Source organism: Urocitellus parryii, chromosome X, assembly GCF_045843805.1.
Source record: "Urocitellus parryii isolate mUroPar1 chromosome X, mUroPar1.hap1, whole genome shotgun sequence".
NCBI lineage: Eukaryota > Metazoa > Chordata > Mammalia > Rodentia > Sciuridae > Urocitellus > Urocitellus parryii.
The window spans coordinates 100,767,700-100,791,059 of record NC_135547.1 but is presented as its reverse complement, the minus strand read 5'-3'; the positions used below and the strand labels follow the sequence as shown (position 1 = coordinate 100,791,059).

The 23,360-nt window shown below is 39.9% G+C and overlaps 1 protein-coding gene across 2 annotated transcripts in view; it reads left to right on the top strand.

Moving 5' to 3' along the window:
* The window catches only part of Sytl5 (synaptotagmin like 5), a 117,563-nt gene that overhangs the window by 88,893 nt on the left and 5,310 nt on the right, over nt 1-23,360 (top strand). Inside the window, exons 9-15 of one of the 2 annotated variants that reach the window (XM_077793981.1) lie at nt 2,380-2,466; nt 3,835-3,900; nt 8,148-8,326; nt 10,816-10,915; nt 13,414-13,575; nt 20,424-20,532; nt 22,891-23,026. In XM_077793981.1, the coding sequence (XP_077650107.1) occupies nt 2,380-2,466; nt 3,835-3,900; nt 8,148-8,326; nt 10,816-10,915; nt 13,414-13,575; nt 20,424-20,532; nt 22,891-23,026 (839 nt within the window). The remainder of the gene's footprint in view (nt 1-2,379; nt 2,467-3,834; nt 3,901-8,147; nt 8,327-10,815; nt 10,916-13,413; nt 13,576-20,423; nt 20,533-22,890; nt 23,027-23,360) is intronic. The other variant, XM_077793982.1, reaches the window with a different exon arrangement.

The window sequence follows — 23,360 nt, the reverse complement described above, 5'->3', positions numbered from 1 at the left end:
TCACAAGTTCAAGGCCAGCCTCCTCCACTTAGCAAGACCCTAAGCAACTTGGTGAAACCCTGTTTCAAAATTTTAAAAAGGGCTGGGGATGTGGCTCAGTGGTAAAGCACCACTGGGTCGGATCCCAGTATCTCTCTCTCACACACAAAGTCCTTAATGAAGTATTAATAAATTAAGTCCAGTAACAAAAGAGAATCATATACCATAACAAAGTAGGATTTATTGCAGGTATGCAGGATTGATTTAGCATTCAAAAACAAATTAATGCACCAAGTGTAACTGTCTCAGCCAGGAGAATCCAAAGTTTCAGGCCTGCCTCAAAATTTAAAAAAAAAAAAAATTTAAAGTATTAGGGATGTAATTCAGTGGTAGGGCGCCCCTGGGTTCAATCCCCAGTACTAAAGAATAAATAAATAAAATTAATGTAATAGCCACATCACCACGGTATGTGCAGTAAAATTAATGAACAAAATCCAACATCCATTCTCAACAATTTAGAAATAGAGGGAATTTCCTCAGTCTAGTAAAGAACAAAGTTACTACAACTTAACATCATACTTAATGGCAAAAGGAGCCAAGTTCTTCCTACCTAAGTGGAGGAACAAAGCAAGGATTCTTTTCTTCTGTCCTTCCCCTCCCTTCCCTTCCTTCCCCTCCCAGCCTCCCCACTCCTTCCTTCCTTCCTTCCTTCCTTCCTTCCTTCCTTCCTTCCTTCCTTCCTTCCTTCCTTCCTTCCTTCCTTCCTCTCTCTCTCTCTCTCTCTCTCTCTCTCTCTCTCTCTCCCTCCCTCCCTCCCAGGGATTGACCCAGGGATGCTTAACAACTTACATCCCAGCCCTTTTATATTTTAGCTAGAGACAGGGTCTCACCAAGTTACTTGGGGCCTCAACAAGTTGCTGAGGCTGGTTTTGAATTCACCATCCTCCTGCCTCAGCCTCCTGAACCACTGGGCTTACATCACCTTGCCTGGTCAAAGTAAGGATTTCTGTTTGTACCACTTCTATTCAACATTGTACAGGAAGGAGATTTTAGCTATTACAGTAAAGAAGGGAGAAAGAAAAGATTGGAAAAGGAAAATGGAAAAGAAGATATCTCATTGGAAATAAGGAAGTAATTATCTTCCTTACCTGAAGATGATATACTTTTGTGTATTGCAAATCCTAAAATATATGCAAAAATATGACTAGAACTAATCAATTCAATAAAGTTGAAGGATATTAAATAAATGCATAAAAGTCAATTGTATTTTATATACTAGAAATGAAAAACTGGAGCCAGGTGTGGTGGTATATACCTGAATCCTAGCAAGTCAGGAGCAGGAGGCAGAGGCAAGAGGATTGCAAGTTTGAGGCCAGCCTCAGCAATTTAGCCACACCCTGTCTCAAAACAAACAAAAAATAAATAAAAGAGGAGAAATTAACAATTGGACAATTAATTTAAAAATATAATTTCATTCACAATGGCATGAAAAATATTAAAGAAAGACTTAGGAATTAATTTATTTTGAAAAGTGTAAGATGTGTACGTTGAAATTTACAAAAATGTTGCTGCACAAAATTAAAGATCTAAATAAATAGAGACATGTTCTATGTTCCTTGATTAAAAAGTTTACTATTTTTGAGATGAAATTTCTCTCCAGATGAATCTGTAGATTTAATACTAATGAAAATCCAGGTAGTATGTTTTGTGGAAATGGACATGATGATTTAAAGTTTTTATGAAAATTCTAAGATCCCAGAAATAAAATTTTCAAATTTAAAGAGTAAAGTTGGAAGACTTATACTAATAGATTTCAAAATTCACTATGCAAAGATAATAGTCAGTACAGTGCAGTAATGGCATAAGCAATCACAAACCCAAAATAATAATAATAATTATTATTCTCCTCCTCCTCCTCCTCCTTTTTTGTACTGAGCTTCATCCCCAGCCCTTTTTATTTTTTATTTTGAGACAGGGTCTCACTAAGTTACTTAGGGCCTTTCTAAGTTGCTGTGGTTGACCTTGAACTTGTGATCCTCCTGCCTCAGCCTCCTGAGTCACTGGCCCAAAATTATTTTAAAATTAAAAATAAGTATGTTCCCCAAAGGAAATCTTCTTAGAGGCTGGGGAAGTAGGAATTGAACCCAAGTCTGAATGATTCCAAATTTGCAAACACTATTAGAAAAGAGACCCTGTCCTCTACCTCTAGCCCCTGTCTACTCCTCCAATGCTGTAATTCAATTTGACTTGGGGGGGGGGAAATGTGTCCTAGGAATGGGGTGATTTCTAGATATTTTAATCTGATTTTCAGATATTTATGAAAGAAAGTTGTGTTTCAGTTAAAACAGTTTCTAGGAAAGAAATGAATGAAACCACTGATTTTCTCTCCTCCTTTTTTAGATCTCCTTGGAAGACACTGAAGGCGTTGACTTAGCATCCTCCCAGTTTTCTGCAAACACCCACAGTCTGGCAGGTGGCCTGTCAACCGTAAGCAGTTCTCTAGCACACACAGAAATTTTCTTCTTTCTCTTGTTAATTTTCTGTGCATTTCCAAAGAAGAAATGAATGTTCTTGAGAAAATGTGTGAGACTGAATTAAAAGTCATTGTAGATTCCTACTTATCCTTTGCCTACAGAGTACTATTTAGTCTAACTTTATGAGGGCTTTATCTAAGGCTCCTGGTTCCTTCCATGTTTCTTGCCCAGGCTTTAAAATCTCTTAATTCTTAGCTTTTTTAAAAAAATATTTATTTTTTAGTTTTAGGTGAACACAATATCTTTATTTTACATTTATGTGGTGCTGAGGATCGAACCCAGTGCCTTGTGTGTGCATGCTAGGTGAGCACTCTACCATTGAGCCACAACCCCAGCCCCTAATTCTTAGCCTTTTATGTTGGCACATACATATAATCCAAGTTGCTTTAGAGGCTGAGGCAGGAGAATCTCAAGTTAGAGGCCAGCCTCAGCAACTTAGCAAGACCTTGTCTCAAAATAAAAGATAAAAAGTGATGGGGATGTAGCTCAGTGGTAAAGTGACCCTGGGCTCAATCCCTAATGCCAAATCAATAAAAAAAAAAAATTCAAAAAATTCTCTTCATTCCCATTTTATAAAAAGTGCCTGAAGAGTTTGAAGGTTCCCAACACAAAGAAATAATGTGTTTAAGGAGATGGAAATGTAATTACCCTTATTTGATCGTTATACATCATGTGCATGTATTGAATTTTCAAACACTACCCCGTAAATTTGTACAATTTTGTGTGGAGTTTTAAAAATCTCCATTTGCTAGTTTAGGCCCAATTAGCTCAAGCCTATAAATGATTTTAGTTCTCTGCTGGCAAATTTCCATGACACCATTCTCTCCACTCCCCAACTGTCCTCCACACCACTGTTAGTCAATTTGCAAAATATACCACTCAGCGCCGGGCGCAGTGGTGCGTGCGTGTAATCCCAGTGGGTAGGGAAGCTAAGGCAGGGGGATTGTGAGTTCAAAGCCAGCCTCAGCAAAAGCGAGGTGCTAAGCAACTCAGTGAGACCCTATCTCTAAATAAAATATAAAATAGGGCTGGGGATGGGCTCAGTGGTTGAGTGTCCCTGAGTTCAATCCCTGGTACCAAAAAAAAAAAAAAAACAAAAAAAAACCCATATACCACTCAGATGTCTCTAGTGCAGCTTCCCACTGCCTACAGAATCAAGCCCATTCTTTAGTGTTCAAAGTGTTCCTTGAGAGGAAGGTTTTAGGAGCCCCTGTGTCTTTTTTTTTTCTTTTAATCTGTGTGCCTGTAAGTCTTTTTCTTTGCTTCTCTGACTTCTATTGCTCTAATCCCCCTTTTCTTTTGATCATTGGCTGTCTTAAAGAATGCTCAAGCAGGCTCTGACAGGAAGTGGACCTACCTAAATGTACCTGATGCTGATTCAGATACTGTAAGTTTTCGAACTTTCTTTTTCCTTCTTTCCAACTGTACTTCACAAATTCCATGGTTCGGGAAACATGATTTGGTGGGCAATTCTTCCAGCATATATCTTTTTCTGATCTGTGTCCCATTAACCAGAGATTCTCTTTTGAAAATATGAATGAGGTTAGGAGAACTCAAGTATTCCAACTAATTCAACATTAGAATCTGGGTGCTAGTCAAAAGACACCATGCAAACCTCCAAGCCAGTATTGGTGGTGCATGCATGTATACTAGTGACTAAGGAGGCTGAGGCAGGAGAATCACACATTCGAGGCCAGCCTGGACAATTTACTGAGGACCTAAGCAACTTAGCAAGACCCTGTCTCAAAATAAAAATAAGAAAGGCTAGGAGCCAGGCTCTGTGTCACATGCCTGTAATCCCAGTGGATTGGGAAGCTGAGACAGGAAGATCATGAGTTTGAATCCAGCCTCAGCAATTTATCGAGGCCCTAAGCAACTCAGTGAGACCCTGTCTCTAAATAAAATACAAAATAGGGCTGGGGATGGGGCTTAGTGGTCAAGTGCCCCTGAGTTCAATCTCCGGTACCAAAAAAAAAAAAAAAAGAAGAAGGGCTAGGGATGTAGCTCAGTGGTAGCATACTCCTAGGTTGAACCCCCAGTATCATAAAAAAAAAAGACACAATCTATAATGACTCATCATTAACAAGATCTTTGGAGTGAACATCTTTATAGTCACAGCTGGGGCTTGCTTAAGAGCATCAAGTTTGGCTAGGAGTAAAATTGCCATACTACCTTAAATTCTCCCAAACCTCAGCATTTGTGGGTTCTTAGATTTTCTTCTGTACCATGGGGATCCCCTGCTTACAGAGATTCCTCTTTGACCATGTGGCTACAGAGGGATGTGAAGACACAAGTTAGCCATATAAGGAGATAGTGAGATGTGGTAGGAGGGCCTCCAACTAGAAACCTAACTTCTCTGAATGTTTTGACACTGCCAACAATTTTTGTGAGCCAGATGTGTGGGAATTAAGGCTTGATTGAATTGATATGAGAGAATTGAGGCTTTTTTTTTTTTTTTTGGTGGTGCTGTTGCTGAAAGCTCGAGCTTGGTCCTTGTCCCCAAAGTCAATCCAGTTAAGAGGACATGGTTTTGAGAAAAAGGAAAAAGAAGTTTTATTGCTTTGCTAGCAAATGAGAGGCACAGAGGACTCCCAGGTCATGGTTTTGCCCTTTAGGGAAAACAGCTAGCTTTTTCTTAATGTGGTATTGGGAATTGAACACAGGGCCTACATGCGTGCTGAGCAAGCACTCTACCAACTGAGCTATACCCCCAGCCCTAGCACAGCCCTTTTAAAGAAGCTATTTGAAGGCTGCATTCCAGGTATATCCTGATAGTTTGATGAAATTCACTTGTTAATTTGACATCTCCTTCTCCTGAAGGACTGAAATCTCAAAGTAATCTTGTTCCCCGTCCCCAGGTTAGGGAGGGGGGAGAAGGAGAAGTGGAAAATAAAAACACATCCTTTTTAAAATAAGCAGCAAGGGCTATATTCAAAAGGTGATGTGATCACTGTTACAGTGCTGGGGATGGAACCTAGAGCCTTGTGTACGCTAGGCATAGCACTCTACCGCTGAACCACATCCCCAGCCTCTTGAGGCTTATTCTTGAAGCCCTTGCTACTCAAAGCCTGGTCCGTGGACCAGTTTGTATAAACTGGGATAGACTCCAAAACCTTTTCAGTTCACAAAGCCTCTAAGAGTTTGGATAATTCTTTTATGGCTCTCCTAGACCAAAAGCAACAACTGACTAGTCAATTTATTAAGTCATTAGATCTAAACAACTTAATAATCACTTGGGCACTAACAATAACCGTTTGAAAAAAATAATGGAGGTCAATAGAAGGCAAAATAATATCTTGGCTCCATTCTTAAGTAGCCGCAATTACTTACTGATTAGGACATATGTGTCTGCTGAGCCTCACATGGTTTCTCAAATCTTGAAATCTAATTAGACATCATCACTTTCATTTCCCGTTCCACATTTTTATGAAATATTTGCTTTGTGTTGCAGAAACTGCCAAAAGTTCAACTTCACGTAGCCATTGAAAAAAAGTATTATGATTTAATGGTGACACTGGAAACTACTAATTAGTATATTGTGTGGTGTCTGATAGATGATGCTGTGTTTTCTTTAAAATATTTTCTGATGCTCCTGTGAACTTGCTGTTGTGTTCTAGGGTACTTACTGTTTGGGAACTTTGGATCTAGGTGTTTTTGGAAAAGCATTATCTCAGATCCCCACCCAGACTGCATCATTAGTCAAAATCTTCATTTTTAAAAGATCCTCAGGTGCCAGAACAGTGGCACATGCCTGTAATTCCAGCAGCTCCAGAGGCTGAGTCAGTAGGATTGCAAGTTCAAGGTCAACCTCTGAAATTTAGCATGGCCCTAAACAACTTAGCCAGACCCTGTCTAAAAATATTTTTTAAAAAAATAAAAGGAACTGGAGGATGTTACTCAGTAGTTAAGAACCCTGGGGTTCAATCTCAATCCAAAAAAAAAAAAAAAGTCCCCAGGTGATTTATATCAATGAAAGTTTGAAAAGCACTGCTGAAAGCCACCTACTATGCATGTACATTTTGTCGCTTTGTTTTAGGAATGAGAAAGACAAATTTGGTTACTCTCTTTCTCTCTTTAAGCTGTAGTTTCCAAATAATTTCAGAATTCTTGATTTGCTTTTGCCCTTGTCTTAAGCTTAGAAGAGAGATAGGAGCAATGTCACAAACATACTATTGTTTGAATAGCTCTACTCTAAGGGATTGAAGGAACACAATAGCTTTTGTAACAGTCTCTCTCTCTCTCTCTCTCTCTCTCTCTCTCTCTCTCTCTCTCTCTCTCTCTCTCTCACACACACACACACACACACACACGTAGAAAACCTAAACTCTCTTTGCATTTACCATAGTCTTCAGTTTTTTGCAGAAGAGGCTTTATGAAAACTACTGGATCATTCCATCATTCATGAAAGCCTTCTATGGTATTCATGCATGTTACTGGTCTATGTGAAAGTCTTTGTTAATGTTACTGGCAGCCAAGCCAAGGAATCTACTAGATAGATCGCAGCTGGTGAGATTTCAGTTGCCCACCAGCATGAGAAAAAAGCAAAGGACCCCAAAGGAGAAAACAAATTTAGTGTCTTTAGCTAAAACTGGAGAGAAGCAGTTGCATGGTTTCTTTCTCTGCAGGTCCTATAGAAGCAGTTACAGTTTAACAAAACAAAAGCCAGGAAATATACATATATAGATTTAGCTGGCTTGTGTTGGCCAGAAAACAAGTCACAGTTTGGGCTTCACTGGCATCTGGGGGGTGGGGGACCCCAGGTGGGGTGGGGTGGGGATTTCTCAATTTCCATTCTCAGCACGAGGAAGTTTGGAAGCTAAAACAATTAAGATCTTTTCATTCCCAAAGGGTCTTCATTTCATTACAAAGATATAGTTTTTGCTTCTAGCACTAAAGGATAATTTTGTTGCATGTAATTAAAAATAGGCCTCATGTCATTAGTGTCAAAAGCCTCGTTTATTCTGGAAGATTTGGACCTTTGGGGAATTTTTTATTTTATTATTTGGTAGGGCTATGATTTTATTGGTTAGTGTTATAGTTTGTGGATTGCTATTTTACAGAGAATTACAAAGCCACTTCCTACATAGCCACAGAGTAACTTGAGGAATCAAAGCAGATATCAGTGCATGAGTTCCTGCCCTTGCTAAAGCTAAAGTTCCTGCCCTGGCTCCCCGAAACTGAATGCATGCTCCTTGTTGAATGTCAGAGAAAGAAGTTTTGCTAGCACTGCGTATGAGATGAGCTTTTCTTTGTCCTGCTCAGTGTATTCCAGACTTTGAAGCACATTGAACTTGAGTCTGCCAGTAAAAATGCAGAAAGTTGCAGCGATGTAGAGGGGAGGGAGCATTCACAATTCCTCATGAATAAGCAAAAGGTCTAGCTAACTGGGGAAAAGCAGTGCTTCCCCTCTGAGCAAGTTTCCTGCCTTCCTTATGAATGGTACAAGATCTGTTGCCTATCTTGCTCTGGGATTTTCTCCACCAGCAAAACAAGCTGCTGGCTTTCTTCCCTCACTGCCCGCCCCCCTTCTCTGTTCCTTGTAAAGAACAGGACTGGTAATCCATGAAGGGGGTGGATTCTGTGAAGAGATTCTTACAATAACACCAGGTGCCTTCTTTCCTTTTATTTTTCCAGACCAGCCTTAACAGCATGATGAGTGTTTACAGTGAAACAGGAGACTATGGCAACGTGAAGGTCAGTGGCGAGATCCTTCTGCACATCAGCTACTGCTACAAAACTGGCGGGCTCTACATTTATGTCAAGAATTGCAGAAATCTGGCCATAGGAGATGAAAAGAAACAGAGGACAGATGCGTAAGCACATAGCATGTTCCTCAGACCATGCCAAGTACCACCTACTTTGTGTGTATGTGTGTTTCTGTTTCCAAAGAGCCTAAGTGTTCCTCTGGATTCAGAGCATGCTCAGAGACCTTCCTCCCATACATGCTTCTAAATGTTGTCTGAAGTACACATATAATGGTCACATCCTTGGTTACCTCATTTTTTTTGGGGGGGGGGTACTGAGGATTGAACCCAGGGGTGCCTAACCACTGAACCACATCCCCAGCCCTTTTTATATATATATATTTTTTTAGAGACAGGGTTTCACTGAGTTGCTAAGTGCCTCACTAACTTGCTGAGGCTGGCTTTGAACTCCCCATCCTTCTGCTTCAGCCTCCTGAGCTGCTGGGATTACAGATGTGCACCACAGGTCCCAGCTGGTTACCTTATTTTTAAGAGGCCATTACTCAACATAATTCAGCAGTGACAAATTTGTATTTTGCACAGAGATCACTCTTTGAGGTAGAAGCCCGAAATGTTGGCATACCCAGGATGTACAAGAGTATCCTCTTGATTTTTGTTCTGGGAAAACTTCCAGACATAATTACCAAGCTGTTACCCAATTTAACAACTCAGAAGGGCAATTAGTGAGGCTCTGGGGATCCTAGGGATCAGCCTGAGTGGTCCAATATAAAGCATGACATGTTGGAGGGGAGCTCGATGTAAAGATGAGTCAGGGGTCCCCATGACAACTGCCAAGTTCATTGATTCACTAGAAAGGCTCACAGGAATGTACATGTAGTTATAAGCAATGAAGAGAAAAGGCACGTGAGAGGGAAAGTCCTGAATAAACCAGACTCAAGCTTCCAAGGGAATCACACATGATGCTCTTAATTCTTGTGAAATGTCTACCAGGGAAGCTTCTAAGAGGCTCAGCTGGTCATGTACCAAATTTCCAGGCTCCCAGAAGGAAAACACATGTTCAGTATAAGTTATATTGTTTGTACAAACAGTTTAGGCCCAATGAGCCACATTTATCAGTTCTAAGAATGGTAGGAACCCTCCTGAAATCCATGTTCCCAAATGATATCTAAGGGCCAAACTTGCAAGCAAGCTTTTCTAAGAATGGCAATCTCAGGCCTGCTATGTTAACTCTTTTTTGCATATTACATGATCTAAGCCCAATAAACAACTCAATAAAACTGGTTCCAAGTATCCTAAAGTAGACAGATGATTGGATTCTGACTATAGATTGGTCCATCTGCCTCCTTAACTATATTTCAGAGGGTTCCAGGACCAATATAATAATCATTTTGACTAGCATGGAAGGGGGCCATCTAAAACCCTAGCAGGAGCTGGGTTTGTGACTCAGCAAAGACTGCTTGCTAAGCATGCGTGAAGCCTCGGATTTGAAACCCAGCAGCACAGAAAATAAACAAATAAAATATAAAACCCCAGCAGATATACTTTAGAATCCTGGCAGCAACTCACGCATTTATATGTCTACTATGACGCCCCTGCCACAAAAAATAGTTCAAGCCAAGGTGTTGGGTACAATTGCTCTTATGACTCCTGGTTGTTGTTTTCTGTTTCTCCTTTTTCACTATTTTCTTTCATCACTCATTACCATTGACCCCTACTCCCCAACATCAGAAGGCAGGATGAAGAATAGAGAGGCCTATACCCTAGAAAATTTGTGAGAATACTGATAATGAAAACAGATTACATTTATTGAGTGGTCCAATATGTCTTCTCCTTGCAGGTATCAACTAATTTAATCCTCACAATGCCATGAGTTACATACTGTTATCATCCCAGTTTTATTTTATTTATTTATGGTACTGGGGATTGAACCCAGGGCTTTGTGCATGCAAGGGAAGCACTCTACCAACTGAGCTATAGCCCCAGCCCCTCATCCCAGTTTTACACTAGAAGAAACTGAGACCCAGTGAAGCATGGGTGATCCAAAATTAATGGGTCTAACTCCAGAATCTGCCATCTTTACCACTAGAATTTACTTCTTCTCTTTTTTTAAGGGCCCAGAGTTATTTTTGTTTGTTTGTTTGTCTTTGTCTTTTGGGTACCAGGGACTGAACCCAGGAGTGTTTAACCACTGAGCCACAACCCCAGCCATTTTTGTTGTTGTTGTTCAGAGACAGGGTGTCTCTGAGTTGCTTAGGGCCTCCCTAAGTTGCTGAGGCTGGCTTTGAACTTGTGATCCTCCTGCCTCACTCTCCTTAGCTACTGGGATTACAGGTGTGGACCACTGTGCCCGGCTGCCCAGAGTTGTCTGTTTGTTTCTTTTTGTTTTGTTTGACAGTGCTGGGGACTGAACCAGGGCCTCAAACATCCCCAGCCCAATCAGAGTTATATTTTAAGGTGTCTTGATATATATACTACATTCTCTTTCCTTCTGTCTCTTATACTTACTGACCTATTGCCCTTTATTCACTGAAGTCTCTGAGCATTTCTTACAAAATAGATGTTTCCAAATGATTACTTTCATCCTTTATTATCCGCAGTTATGTCAAGTCATACCTTCTTCCTGACAAGTCCCGGAACAATAAGCGCAAGACGAAAATCAGAACAGGCACCAATCCAGAATTCAATGAAATACTAAAGGTAAGTAAATATTCTCATAGTAAACTCATGTGATATCGATCACAACCTCATTGGTTTAATTTGCATTCAAAACTTATGTTTTAGAAAATTGGAATTGGAATAAGTGATTGTAATACCCTGGCTTTCCTAACAGGTTTTTTTTTGGGGGGCGGCGGGGACCAGGAATTGAACTCAGGGGCACGCGACTACTGAGCCACATCCCCAGCCCTTTTTTTGTATTTTGTTTAGAGACAGGGTCTCACTGAGTTGCTTAGCACCTCACTAAATGCTGAGACTGGCTTCAAACTCATGATCCTCCTGTCTCAGCCTCCCGAGGTGCTGGGATTACAGGTGTGTGCCACTGCACCCAGCTTCCTAACAGTTTTTGGAAAAGAAAAAAATGTAAATCACTTTTAATTTGTTTATTTCTCTGCTGCTGCTAAAGTTGCACCTTCAGTAGACTTGATTCCACAGAATTACATCTGAACATCAGTCCCATCTTGTCACAAAGTACATTTCACCCTTGGGAAAACTGCTTTTTCAGATATCCTTCCAAATGAAGTTTGTCACAATTTTGACCCTTATTTAGTAGGTCACTTTGTACACATCCATTATTCTGCTAACAGCATGGATATGTATTGTTTCTTGTTAGGGTTTCAGAATTTGGGTAAATTTAGGTGTGTGGTTAATGACTGGTAGAGATGCAGAGTGAGTGAGATTGAAGTAATGTCAGAGAAAGTGGTCTAGATAAAATATGACCCAGGTCCGAATCCTAAAGATATTTCTATTTCTAACGGACTTCCATACAACAACCCCTTCTTTCACTCTGGGCCAATCTTACCTGGTAAGAAATATTTTGTGAGAATAAAATGTACATAAAAGTTGCCAGGTATAGTAGTGCATGCCTATAGTCCCCGAGACTCACAAGGCTGAGGCAGGAGGATCGTGAGTTCAAAGCCAGCCTCACCAACTTAGCGAAGCCCTAAGTAATTTAGTAAGACTCTGTCTCAAAATAAAAAGGGCTGGGGATATGGCTCAGTGGTTTAGCGCCCCTTAGTCCAATCCCCAGTGCAAAAAAGAAAAAAGAAAGGTAGAAGTTATTGCCAATCCCAGGAAAATGTATGGACTTGTACTCAGAATGATGGTGTCAGAAAGCCAATATCTGAGGAAGTTGGTGATGGCAAAAAGCCATGAGCCCACATGGTTCAGTGAAGGCATGTTTGGAAACAGGAGCCAATATCAAGACAGACCAGTGGCCATAACAAGGTCACAAAGACAAGGCCAAACATAATGGCAGAATAAATTCAGGAAGCAGGGAGCCAAAGTTTATCATGTGAGTAACAGCAAGGACAGAAATTGACACAAATCCAAAATCAGAAATCAGTCTGTTTTGCTGAGCTCAGTAGTGCACGCCTGCAATCCCAGCAACTCAAAAGGGTGAGGCAGGAGGATCACAAGTTCAAGGCCAGCCTCAGCAACCTAGCAAGGCCCTAAGGAACTTAGCAAGGCCCTGTCTCCAAATGAAAAGGGCTGGAAATATAGTTCAGTGATAAAGTGAGCACCCTAGGTTTAATCCCCAGTACACACACACACACACACACACACACACAGAGAGAGAGAGAGAGAGAGAGAGAGAGAGAGAGAGAAATCAGTCTGAAGTGTGGCCCAGATGGTGATTTCATGGAATGAGCAGAAGGTTGGAGGGTGTGTGGGCATGGGGCCCTCTGTATCGTTCTGCTGGAAAAGAAAACGCTAGCCCAGTAATCTGTCCCTTCTGCTCACTATGTATTCATCTTCGTCTCTGTATTTAGACCAGGTTTTATGAAGTTTGGTGTCTAAAAGCTTCTTGTAGTCAATAAGAATGATAATGTCTCCCAACTTTGGGGAACTTAAGGGGTTTCATTATGAATAAATACAGCACAGAAGTTGGAGAATTGATATATTAAACCTTGAACTACAAAGTAGATGTGAGCGGCTGGGCACAGTGGTACATGCCTGTAATCCTAGCGGCTCCAGAGGCTGAGGCAGGAGGATCACAAGTTCAAAGCCAGCCTCAGCAAAAAGTGAGGCCCTAAGTAACTCAGTGAGACCCTGTCTCTAAATAAAATACAAAATAGGGCTAAGGATGTGGTTCAGTGGTTAAGTGCCCCTGAGTTCAATCTTCAGTACCCCTCACCCCTCAAAAAATGTAGATGTGAAAAAATAGGCAAATGAAAATCAGGTAAAAATTAGACAGAGGAGAAGCTTTATCACCTAATGTTTTTTAATTCCATATCTGGAGTTTATTGCCCTTCCCCCCAGATAATTTATTGATACATACTTCAGCATCAGATCTCGTGCAAAATGATTTTTATGAAACAACTTCAATTGTCACAAAAACAAAGAAAGTTTTCTTTGTGTTAGTTTTGTTCATATTTCTGATGTCTGTGATCTGAAGATGATGGAAGTAAATATCAACCTGTCTGGGAACTGGACAGAACCCTCCTTTCAGAGTGTGATATTGTAAATCTCCTTTGCAGTACACCATCAGCCATACCCAATTGGAAACGAGAACTCTGCAGCTCTCGGTCTGGCACTATGATCGATTTGGACATAACAGCTTCCTCGGAGAGGTGGAGATTCCTTTTGACTCATGGAACTTTGAAAATCCATGTGATGAGTGGTTTGTGCTTCAGCCCAAGGTAGGAAAATACTTCCAAATCACAGTTATGCAGTCTGGCAAGTTTGAGCAAAATTAATGTCATAGGCCTCCTGAAGAATCTGAAGGCTTCCAGGTTTCCAGTGATAACCTACAAAGATTAGTTGAGCATATTTTGGAATAATATTATCATAAACATTGTAATACCATTGCTCTGAAAACTTCATCAATATAGATTGTCTGATAATGCAAGCTGTATAACCATATATATTATTAGTTTTATTACTAAAAATGCATTCATCATTTGAGGGTCTTCATGGGTAACCATGAAGAATACATTATATGATCCTGTTAGAATGAGGAAGTCTGTCAGGTGTGATGGTGCCTGCCTGTAACCCCAGCAACTCAGGAGGCTGACACAGGAGGATGGCAAATTGGAGGCCAGCCTCAGCAATTTATCAAGACCCTGTCTCAAAATTAAAAAAAAAAATACAAAGGGCTGGAGATGTAGCTCAATGGTAAAGTATCCCTGGGTTCAATTGCCACTACCAAAAAAAATAAAATAAAATAAAAAGAGAGAATTTTTTCATTTCACATAGTAAAAAACAAACCTATGGAGCATGATCAATCTCAAAACATTATCTCTGTTTCGCATTCTCTACAGACCATAAACAGAATAGTCTTGCGTTGGTTCAGTTGAGGAAGTGAAACAAAATATCTGGTTTACTACATTCATACTTTTGAGATTCATAACCTAGGCCTTAGGATAACTCAACAAAAACAAGCTTAGAGCTAATTTTCTAGAAACGAAGCACCAGTATAGTATGCATATTCTTTTTTTAAAATATTTTTTAGTTGTCACAAGACTTTATTTATTGTTTATTTTTATGTGGTTCTGAGACTCAAACTAGTGCCTGACACATGCTAGGCAAGTGCTCTTCCACTGAGTGACAACTCCAGCCCATAGTAGGTCATATTGTAATCTAGACCAACAGATCCTTGGATTCACTCTAAGCAACTAGGGTTTCTCTACATTTATAGTAACTTTTAAGTGAAACGAAGAGTAAAAGCCAGGTATGGTGGGTGCACACCTTTAACCCCAGAGATTTAGGAGGCTGAGGATCACAAGTTGGTGGCCAGCCTTGACAACTTAGTGAGGTCCTAAGTAACTTAGCAATACCCATCTCAAAATAAAAAATAAAAAGGGCTGGGGATGTGTCTCAGTAGTATAGCACCCCTGGGTTCAATCCCCAGTACTTGGGACAGGAGGGCAGGGAGACATAGGGGCTCTTTGAAGATTAGTTTGGAGATAAAAGCAGCATCTTTCCAGCGAATTTTCTGGAATTGATTGAAAGACTTTGCTCTCTTAAGACATCTTTTGTGCCTAAGGTCACAGTTTTTCAAGGTAATCGCCTCCATATTACCATAGGGTATTTCCCTTTCTGTCATAAGCAGGAAGCTTCTCTGGGTCTCTCTGAGCTACTGAAGGTAAAAATTCTGATTGTGTTCACTGTCTGAATAAACCATCATTCCTTTGCTAGATCCCTTCAGATTTCTAATGATTCTAGGAGATTACACTCTACAACTTCCACCTGAGATTCTTTTTTAGAAACCTGGCTTCAGACTACTAGAGCTTTTGCCCCCGTAGATAGTCATTTATTCCTGAGAGGTTTTGTACCCCTGCCATGAGGCAACTCTTAGTAAATAATCAACAGGCGAGGAAGCTTGCAAACCTACTTTCCTTACTGAGAAAGAGAAAAATGCCAAAGTGTTAGTTATTCCCCAGAGCACCTCTGCCACCTCAGGCCAAAGCTGCCTTCCATTGTACCCAGAATTGTACCTGCTTCTCCCACCCCTTCACTGGTGTCTCAAGGGAACACTTCCTTAATAAGTCACTTGCATAAGACACTTTACCTCAGAGTTCGCTGAACCCAAACTGGGGAACCCAAAAGAAGCTAGCGTCTCTCATCCGTATCATCATCCTCTGCCAGGCCTACTTATTTAGAAGACACATTTAGAAGAAAGGCCGAAGACTCAGACTTGCTTTGGGGAGGACAGATGTAAAGGCATGCTCTGTATGTTGAGCTGTATGTTAATCAGCTTTTCATGGCTGTGACAAAATACTTGAGATAATCAACTTTTTTTTAAAAAAAAGAAGGTTTATTTTGGTTCACAGTTTCATTGATCTGTTTTTTTCTGGACCTGTGGTGAGGCAGTACACCAAGGACAGGAGTTTGTGGTGGAGAAGGCCTGTTCATCTCATGGCAGCCAGAAAGCAAAAAGGAGAGACAGGAAGGATCAGGGTCCCAATATCCCTTCCAATGGCATGACCCCCATAACCAAGCTTTCTCCCATTACAACCCTCATCTTGAAGGTTCCCTCCCTCCCAATAGCATCAAAGGCTGGGGACCAAGCCTTTAACACATAAGCTCTGGGGGAACATTCCAGATCTAAACTATAGCAGCTGTGCTATGTGTGGTGGATTATGGGTCAGCTATGTGAAGGGTCACTTTATTCTCAATCTCCTGTCTTACACATTTGGTGCTATAGGCACTCCAACAGCTGCACTTAGGATATGAGCAGCCCTGGAGATTAGATGTTTCTGGTAGGTTATCCATCTGAGGAAGCCAAGCATGAGCTACAAGGACCAACTTCCCTAGTAATGAAGAATTAGAATGAATAGTTCTTAAACATTCGAAAATAGTGACATCCTTTTACAATGGGAATGGCAGAAAACATCCTGCCTTATTGCTTACTGATTCTATGTTGCTGAAAGTCTCTTGGTACCTAGCTTTGTTTATGTTAGGTCTCAGCAGAAGAAGTGTTATTACATATACACAGCACAATTTTTCATATCTCTGGTTGTATACGACAGTTGAGTGTATTTTGACATATTATATATACATGGAGTATGACTTGTTCTGATTAGGATTCCATTCTTGAGGTTGTACATGATGTGGAGTTTCTCTGGTCGTGTATTCATATATGAACATAGGGAAATTATGTCTGATTCTTTCTATGTCTTTCCTTTTCTCATCCCCCTCCCTTCCCTTCACTCTCCTTGGTCTAATCCAATGAACTTCTAGTTCCCTCCCTTCCTTTATGGTAAATCAGCATCCACATATCAGAAAGAACATTCAGCCTTTGGTTTGGGGGGGATTGGCTTATTTCACACAGCATGATAGTCTCTGGTTCCATCCATTTATTTTATTTTAATTTTTAAATATTTTTTTAATTGTTGATAGACCTTTATTTTAGAACCCAGGGCCTCACACATGCTAGGCGAGTGTTCTACCACTGAGCCACAACCCCAGCCTGACATTAAAGCAAAGAGGACCAGTAGTAGGTCAATTAATAATAAAGTTATAGAAACCCCCACATTCAAATACTTGCTCTCAAAACGTTTTTAATACTTGATTTTTAATAGGAATTCATTTTATGAATTGACAGATAAGTTGTATATAGTTTTCATGTACAAGATGTTGTTTTGAAATATAATAATAATACATTGTAGAATAGCTAAATCGAGATGATTAACACATGTGTTACTTTACATACCTATTTTTATAATGAGAATACTTAAAAATTCCTAGCAAATCTGGGTATGGTGGTGCAGTCCTATAATCCCAGCAGCTTGAGAGTCTGAGGCAGGAGGATCACAAATTTGAGGCCAGCCTCAGCAACTTAAGCGAGACCCTAAACAACTTAGTGAGACCCTGTCTCAAAATTAAAAATAAGGGCTGAGATGTGGCTCAAGTGGTAGCGCACTCATCTGGCATGTGTGAGGCACTGGGTTCGATCCTCAGCACCACATAAAAAGAAAATAAAGATATTTAAAAAAATTAAAAATAAACTGGATGCAGTGGCGCATGCCTGTAATCCCAGCAGATCAGGAGGCTGAGGCAGGAGGATTATGAGCTGAAACCAGCCTCAGCAATTTAATATGAGGCCCTAAGCAACTCAGTGAGACCCTATCTCTAAATAAATACAAAAAAGGGCTGGGGATGGGGCTCAGTGGTTGAGTGCTCCTGAGTTCAATCTCCAGTGCCCCCCTCCAAAAAAATAAAGAAAATTAAACATAAAAAGGACTGGGGATGTGACTTAGTGGTTAAGCACCCCTGGGGTTCAATCCCTGGTAAACACACACACACACACACACACACACACACACACACACACTATATGTATGTATGTATGTATGTATATATATATATATATATATATATATATATATATATATATATTCCTAGCAATTTTTAAGAATACAATTAAGGATAGTCAGATAGTCAGCATGTTTGCTGAACTTATGTGATATAAGGATTTAATTTCATTCTTCTGCATGTAAATATTCAGTTTTCCCTACACCAGTTATTGACGAGACTTTCCTTTTCTCTTTGTATGTTCTTGGTACCTTTGTTGAAAATCAGTTAATCATAAAGGTGTGTATTTATTTCTGTGCTCTCGGTTCTGTTCTGTTCCATTGGTCTGTGTGTAACATGCTGGTTTGATTACTTCAGTTTCTCAATATTTTTCTTGAACATATATTTTACTTTAAAACAATTACCTGTTCATTCATGTGTATATCTTCCATTATTGAAGACAATTTTGTTTGACCATGGGTTTAGTAATTAAAATTCTGGAATATCTTTCTGGAATTAATTTTACCTCTTAATGCATCATTAACAAAAATTTCTCACTTGAGTTTTTCTAAAGCAAAACCAGAATGTATGAACACTTACAGCTGGGCACAGTGGTGCACATTTGTAATCCCAGCTACATGGGGGGCTGAGATAGGAGGATCACAAGTTCAAGGCCAGCCTGGGGAACTTAGAGACCCTGTCTCAAACTTAAAAAAAAAAATTAAAAGGGTTGAGGATGTAGCTCAGTGCTAAAATCCCCCTCAGTTCAATCCCCAGTACCAAAACAAACAAACAAAATAAAAAAAACTCAGAATGGTTTCAAAGTAAACCAAATGCAAAATCTTTCTTAATGTTAATGGTATTTTTCTAATATTTTCAGCCTTTTTTTGTACCAGGACTTGAACACAGAGTGCTTAACCACTGAGCCACATCCCCAGCCCTATTTTGTATTTTTTTTAAGAGACAGTGTCTCACTGAGTTGCTGAGGGCCTTCCTAAGTTGCTGAGGCTGACTTTGAACTAGCCATCTCCTGTCTCAGCCTCCTGAGCCACTGGGATTACAGGTGTGCACCACCACATCCAGTTCTTTTACAGTTTTAAGCCCACACCTAAATAATAGCAACCTTGTTTTAGGATCTTAGGCTCTTCTAAAATATTCAACTTAAATTTTTATAGTAACAGCTTTCTTTTGCACCAATCAACTTATGTGATATCAAATTATATAATGACAATCACAAATATGGCTAGCAGAAAGAGCTTAGAGGACTAATGCAGTGGACTCTTGGTGAGCATGCCTTTCTGCTCATGGAAGCAGACACAGTGATTGTTGTAGAGATGTTCCTGCTCTTCACTGGGGATGGAGAACATTAATTAATCTGATGAGTCAGTTAATGTGGGTAGATTAATAGAGCTTTTACCACAGATATCTCCTGGATAAACTGAAAGCTGATTGAAAGCAGGGTCTGTGTCTCATGTGTCCCCACAACACTTAGCAAAGTACTTAATAAAAAGTAAGCATTCTGGATATGTTTGTAGAATGGAACTGAATTCAATTTCACTACCTTATTTTGAGCAGGACTTCATTGCAGAAGGGAAATGGTAATATGCCAGGAGAGGGTGTTACCTTGGAATCTTCTAGAAAGAGTACCAAAACTACCCCCCACCAAGATGTTAGATATGTGCTGCAAGATGACCTTTGCAGTATGTAATTATAATGCTATAAGGCTACATCTGTATTGTGTTCTACTTTCATAAGACTTGATGTCTATTTTATACAAAATCACCAGTATATTTTAATTTAAGCCAAAAAGCAACAGAACTTAACCAGTGATCCATATTCCCAGCCCTTTTTTTGTATCTTATTTAGAGCCAGGACCTCACAGAATTGCTTAGGTAGCCTCTCTAAGTTGCTGAGACTGGATTTGAACTCTGGATCCTCTTGCCTCATCCTCCTGAATTGCTGGGATTACAGCCATCCGTAACCACACCGGGATCCAGTTTTTTATTATTACAAATGAAGCTGATAGGAATATTAGTGTTCATGTTTCTATGGATATAATTTTTCATTTCTCTGGAATAAATGCCTAAACATTTAATTTCTAACTTGCATAGTAGCTGCATGTTTAGTTTTAGGAGAAATTATAAAACTGTTATTTAGAATGGCCACACCATTTTACATTCCTGCTAGCAATATTTAAGTGAACCATTTTCTCTACATTTTTTTTATTTCATTTTTTTATCCATATTGATATTTGATGATACAAGTTACCAGTATTGCCTTCAATAATGGGTGGCTGGCGGCCCATTGTAATCAAGCATGACTGCCTACATTTCCCATCTTGATCACTTAGAAAAGTTTCAAGACATCAAAGACAGGGAGGCATAACTTTTGGAACTGTTTCTGAGGCATATTGATTCCTGCCTCACACTGCATACTGTATGCATATGATAGGTGATAGCTCAATCTTCACTGTATTACTCAATATCCATTGGGATAAAATATGTGTAATATATCTCCTTTCAAATTCGTTTTACTTTAATGTTAAAAGTTATATGCAAAAAAAGTTATATGCAAATGTCTTAGTATACTTTTCTAGCTTTTCTTATAAGTCATCTCAAAAAATAAGAACTAACATAGTTGAATAGAAATGGATTGTCACATTTAAGCCACCAAGCAAATATTGTACATTCAAACATGGGTTGCAATACTCTATGCCAAGTATTTCACCTCTTTCTTGTCTCCCTTTGGCCAGGTGGAGTCTGTTGCTGACATTGGCCTTCAATACAAAGGAGAACTAACAGTTGTTTTGCGCTACATTCCTCCAGAGGATTACCTGATGCTTCCACAAGGACAGCTTCAAGGTAGAGTAAAAATCAACGACTTTGATCAATGACATTCTATTTTTACAAATATGGAATGGCACTCAGGGATTGGTTGGGCTATGTTACTGTTACTTTTTTTTTTTTTTTTTTGGTACCTGGGATTGAAATCAGGGGCACTTGGCCACTAAGCCACATCCCCAGACCTATTTTGTATTTTATTTAGAGACAGGGTCTCACTGAGTTGCTTAGCGCCTTGCTTTTGCTGGGGCTGGCTTTGAACTCATGATACTCCTGCCTCAGCTTCCCAAGCCACTGGGGTTATAGGCTTGCACCATCTTGTCCAGATAGACTATGTTATTTTAATGCTAAACAGATGAAACTTAGAGTGAGGTGTTTCTGTCTTTTTAGGAGTGGCGAGAGTATATACCATATATGGAGAAAGATGTGGGATTCTTATAAGGAAAACAAGTTCATACTTAGAAACCATGTTGGATGATGAGCTTTATGTTCTGTTTCATTCTCAGAGATATAGGATCTTCCCCAGAGTGGGGGGATCTACTGGAAGGGGATATAGGAATGCTGTATGGATTTATGTCTTTCATAGTTATTCAGGGAGTCTTGAGGAAGAAGCTCACATACAACACAGAATGCAAAGAAAAAATCCAGATGGAGTTAATTTGTAAATCTCTCTTGCTCTTCTCCTTCCATCAACTCCACCAGGCAGCCTCCAGTATCTTCCCATTCATGATCACCCTCTTCAATGTGTCCCTATACAAGGAATGTACTGTCTCCTGGCCTTGGTTTTCTCACTTCAAAGGGTTGTTGAAAGTATTTAATTGATAAAGATGGTGGTTGTTATTCCCGTTGTACATATTTCATCCCAATAACAATGTGAGGTAGGAGTGAATTTTCTCTCATTCAAAAATGTAATTGTAGCTGGGCTTGATGGCACATGCCTGTAATCCCAGTGGCTCAGGAGGCTAAGGCAGAGGATTACAAATTTGAGGCCAGCCTTAGCATTAGTGAGGCCCTAAGCAATTTGTGAGATCCTGTAGGGAAATAAAAAATAAAAAGGACCATGGATGTGGCTCAGTGGTTAAGCGTCCCTGAGTGCAATCCCTGGTACCCCCCCCCCATAAAAAGTAATTGTGCCTGGGCTGCAGCCTCTAGAGCTGACCCTGCCCGAAGCTGACAATTTACAAAAAGAGAGTTATGGAATTTTCTCTTTTGGAGACTTGGTGCTTGTGTCTGACTTTCATCATAGCTAATTCTCATTATAATGGTGACTCTAGAAGCAGCTCTCAGGATCTTTTCTGTTCCCTTCTTTCAGATCCTGTGATAAGTATGCTTTGTAGGGGACTAGTTAAGTTTTGAAGTTTACTTTTTCACTTTCTTGCAACAAATACAAATGAAAGACCCATTTAGAAGGAATCAAATTTATTTCTTCCCACTTTTTTTTTTTTTTTTTTTGGTACTGGGAACTGAACTCAGGGCCACTTGATCACTGGGTCTCACTGAGACAGGGTCTCATTGAGTTGCTTAGCACTTCACTTTTGCTGAGGCTGGTTTGAACTCAGGATCCTCCTGCCTCAGTCCACCGAGCTGCTGGGATTATAGGCGTGCACCACCACACCCAGCTTTTTTTTTCCACATTTTTTATTGGTACACTATAGTTGTACATATTGATTGGATTTGTTGTTACATATTCATACATGCACACAATACACAATACAACAATCTAGTATTATATATTAGTGATATGGGTCAATATCACTCCCAGCACTTCCTCCCTCCCTATGTCCCACCCCTTGGTCCCTTTCCTCTTCTGATCTACCTTTGATTTTTAGGAGATCCACCCCTACGTTTCTTTTCCATTTCCCTCTCTAGTTTCCATTTTTGAGAGAAAACATATGGCCCTTAAACTTCTGAGTTTGGCTTATCTCACTTAACATTATATCTCTGATTCCATTCATTTTCCTGAAAATGACATAATTTCATTTTTCTTTATGACTGAAAAAACCCCATTGTGTATATGTGCCCCATTTTCTTTATCCATTTGATGGACACCTAGACTGGTTCCAAAATTTGACTATTGTGAATTGTGCTGGAATAAACATGGGTGTGCATGTATCACTGTAGTATGGTGATTTTAATTCTTAGGATAAATACCGAGGAGTGGTATATCTGGGTCATGTGGTGGTTCCATGCTTAGTCTTTTGAGGAACTTCCATATTAAGAATCCAATTTAAATAAATATAAAATATACAATAGCATAAACACCCCATTCAGTCAGCAAATGAAGTCAATGTTTGCAGATATTCTTTGCAAATTTTGAAGTGGAATCCATGATCATCATCTCTTCACCCCCCCCCCCCATCATTTTAGTGGCTGATGCAGGAAAGAAGACCTTTAAAAAGGGAAAGAAAAAGGAATCACCTGTAATGTCTGGAGGAATACTAGAAGTGTTCATCAAAGAAGCAAAGAATTTGACAGCGGTGAAATCCGGAGGCACCTCTGACAGCTTTGTGAAGGGGTAATTTTGTTTTAGTACATTTCTGATACTTGGGAGATGAAAAAATCTATGATCCACAAGACTGGTGGCTATGAGGCTTCCATGTTCCATTCCTAGGACATGTCCTGAGGAAGAGCCAGCCACCCTAAGCGCTGGCTCTTATATCTAAAACAATAGGAATGTTGAGGGAGCCACTTCTTGAAGCTTACACTGTGTTTCCAGAATGTTTCAGGAGTTCCTGTCTCTCTCACCCTCAAGACCAGCAGATTTTCCTTTGGTATTCATTTCTTTTTTTTTTTTTTTTTTAAAGAGAGAGTGAGAGAGGAGAGAGAGAGAGAGAGAGAGAGAGAGAGAG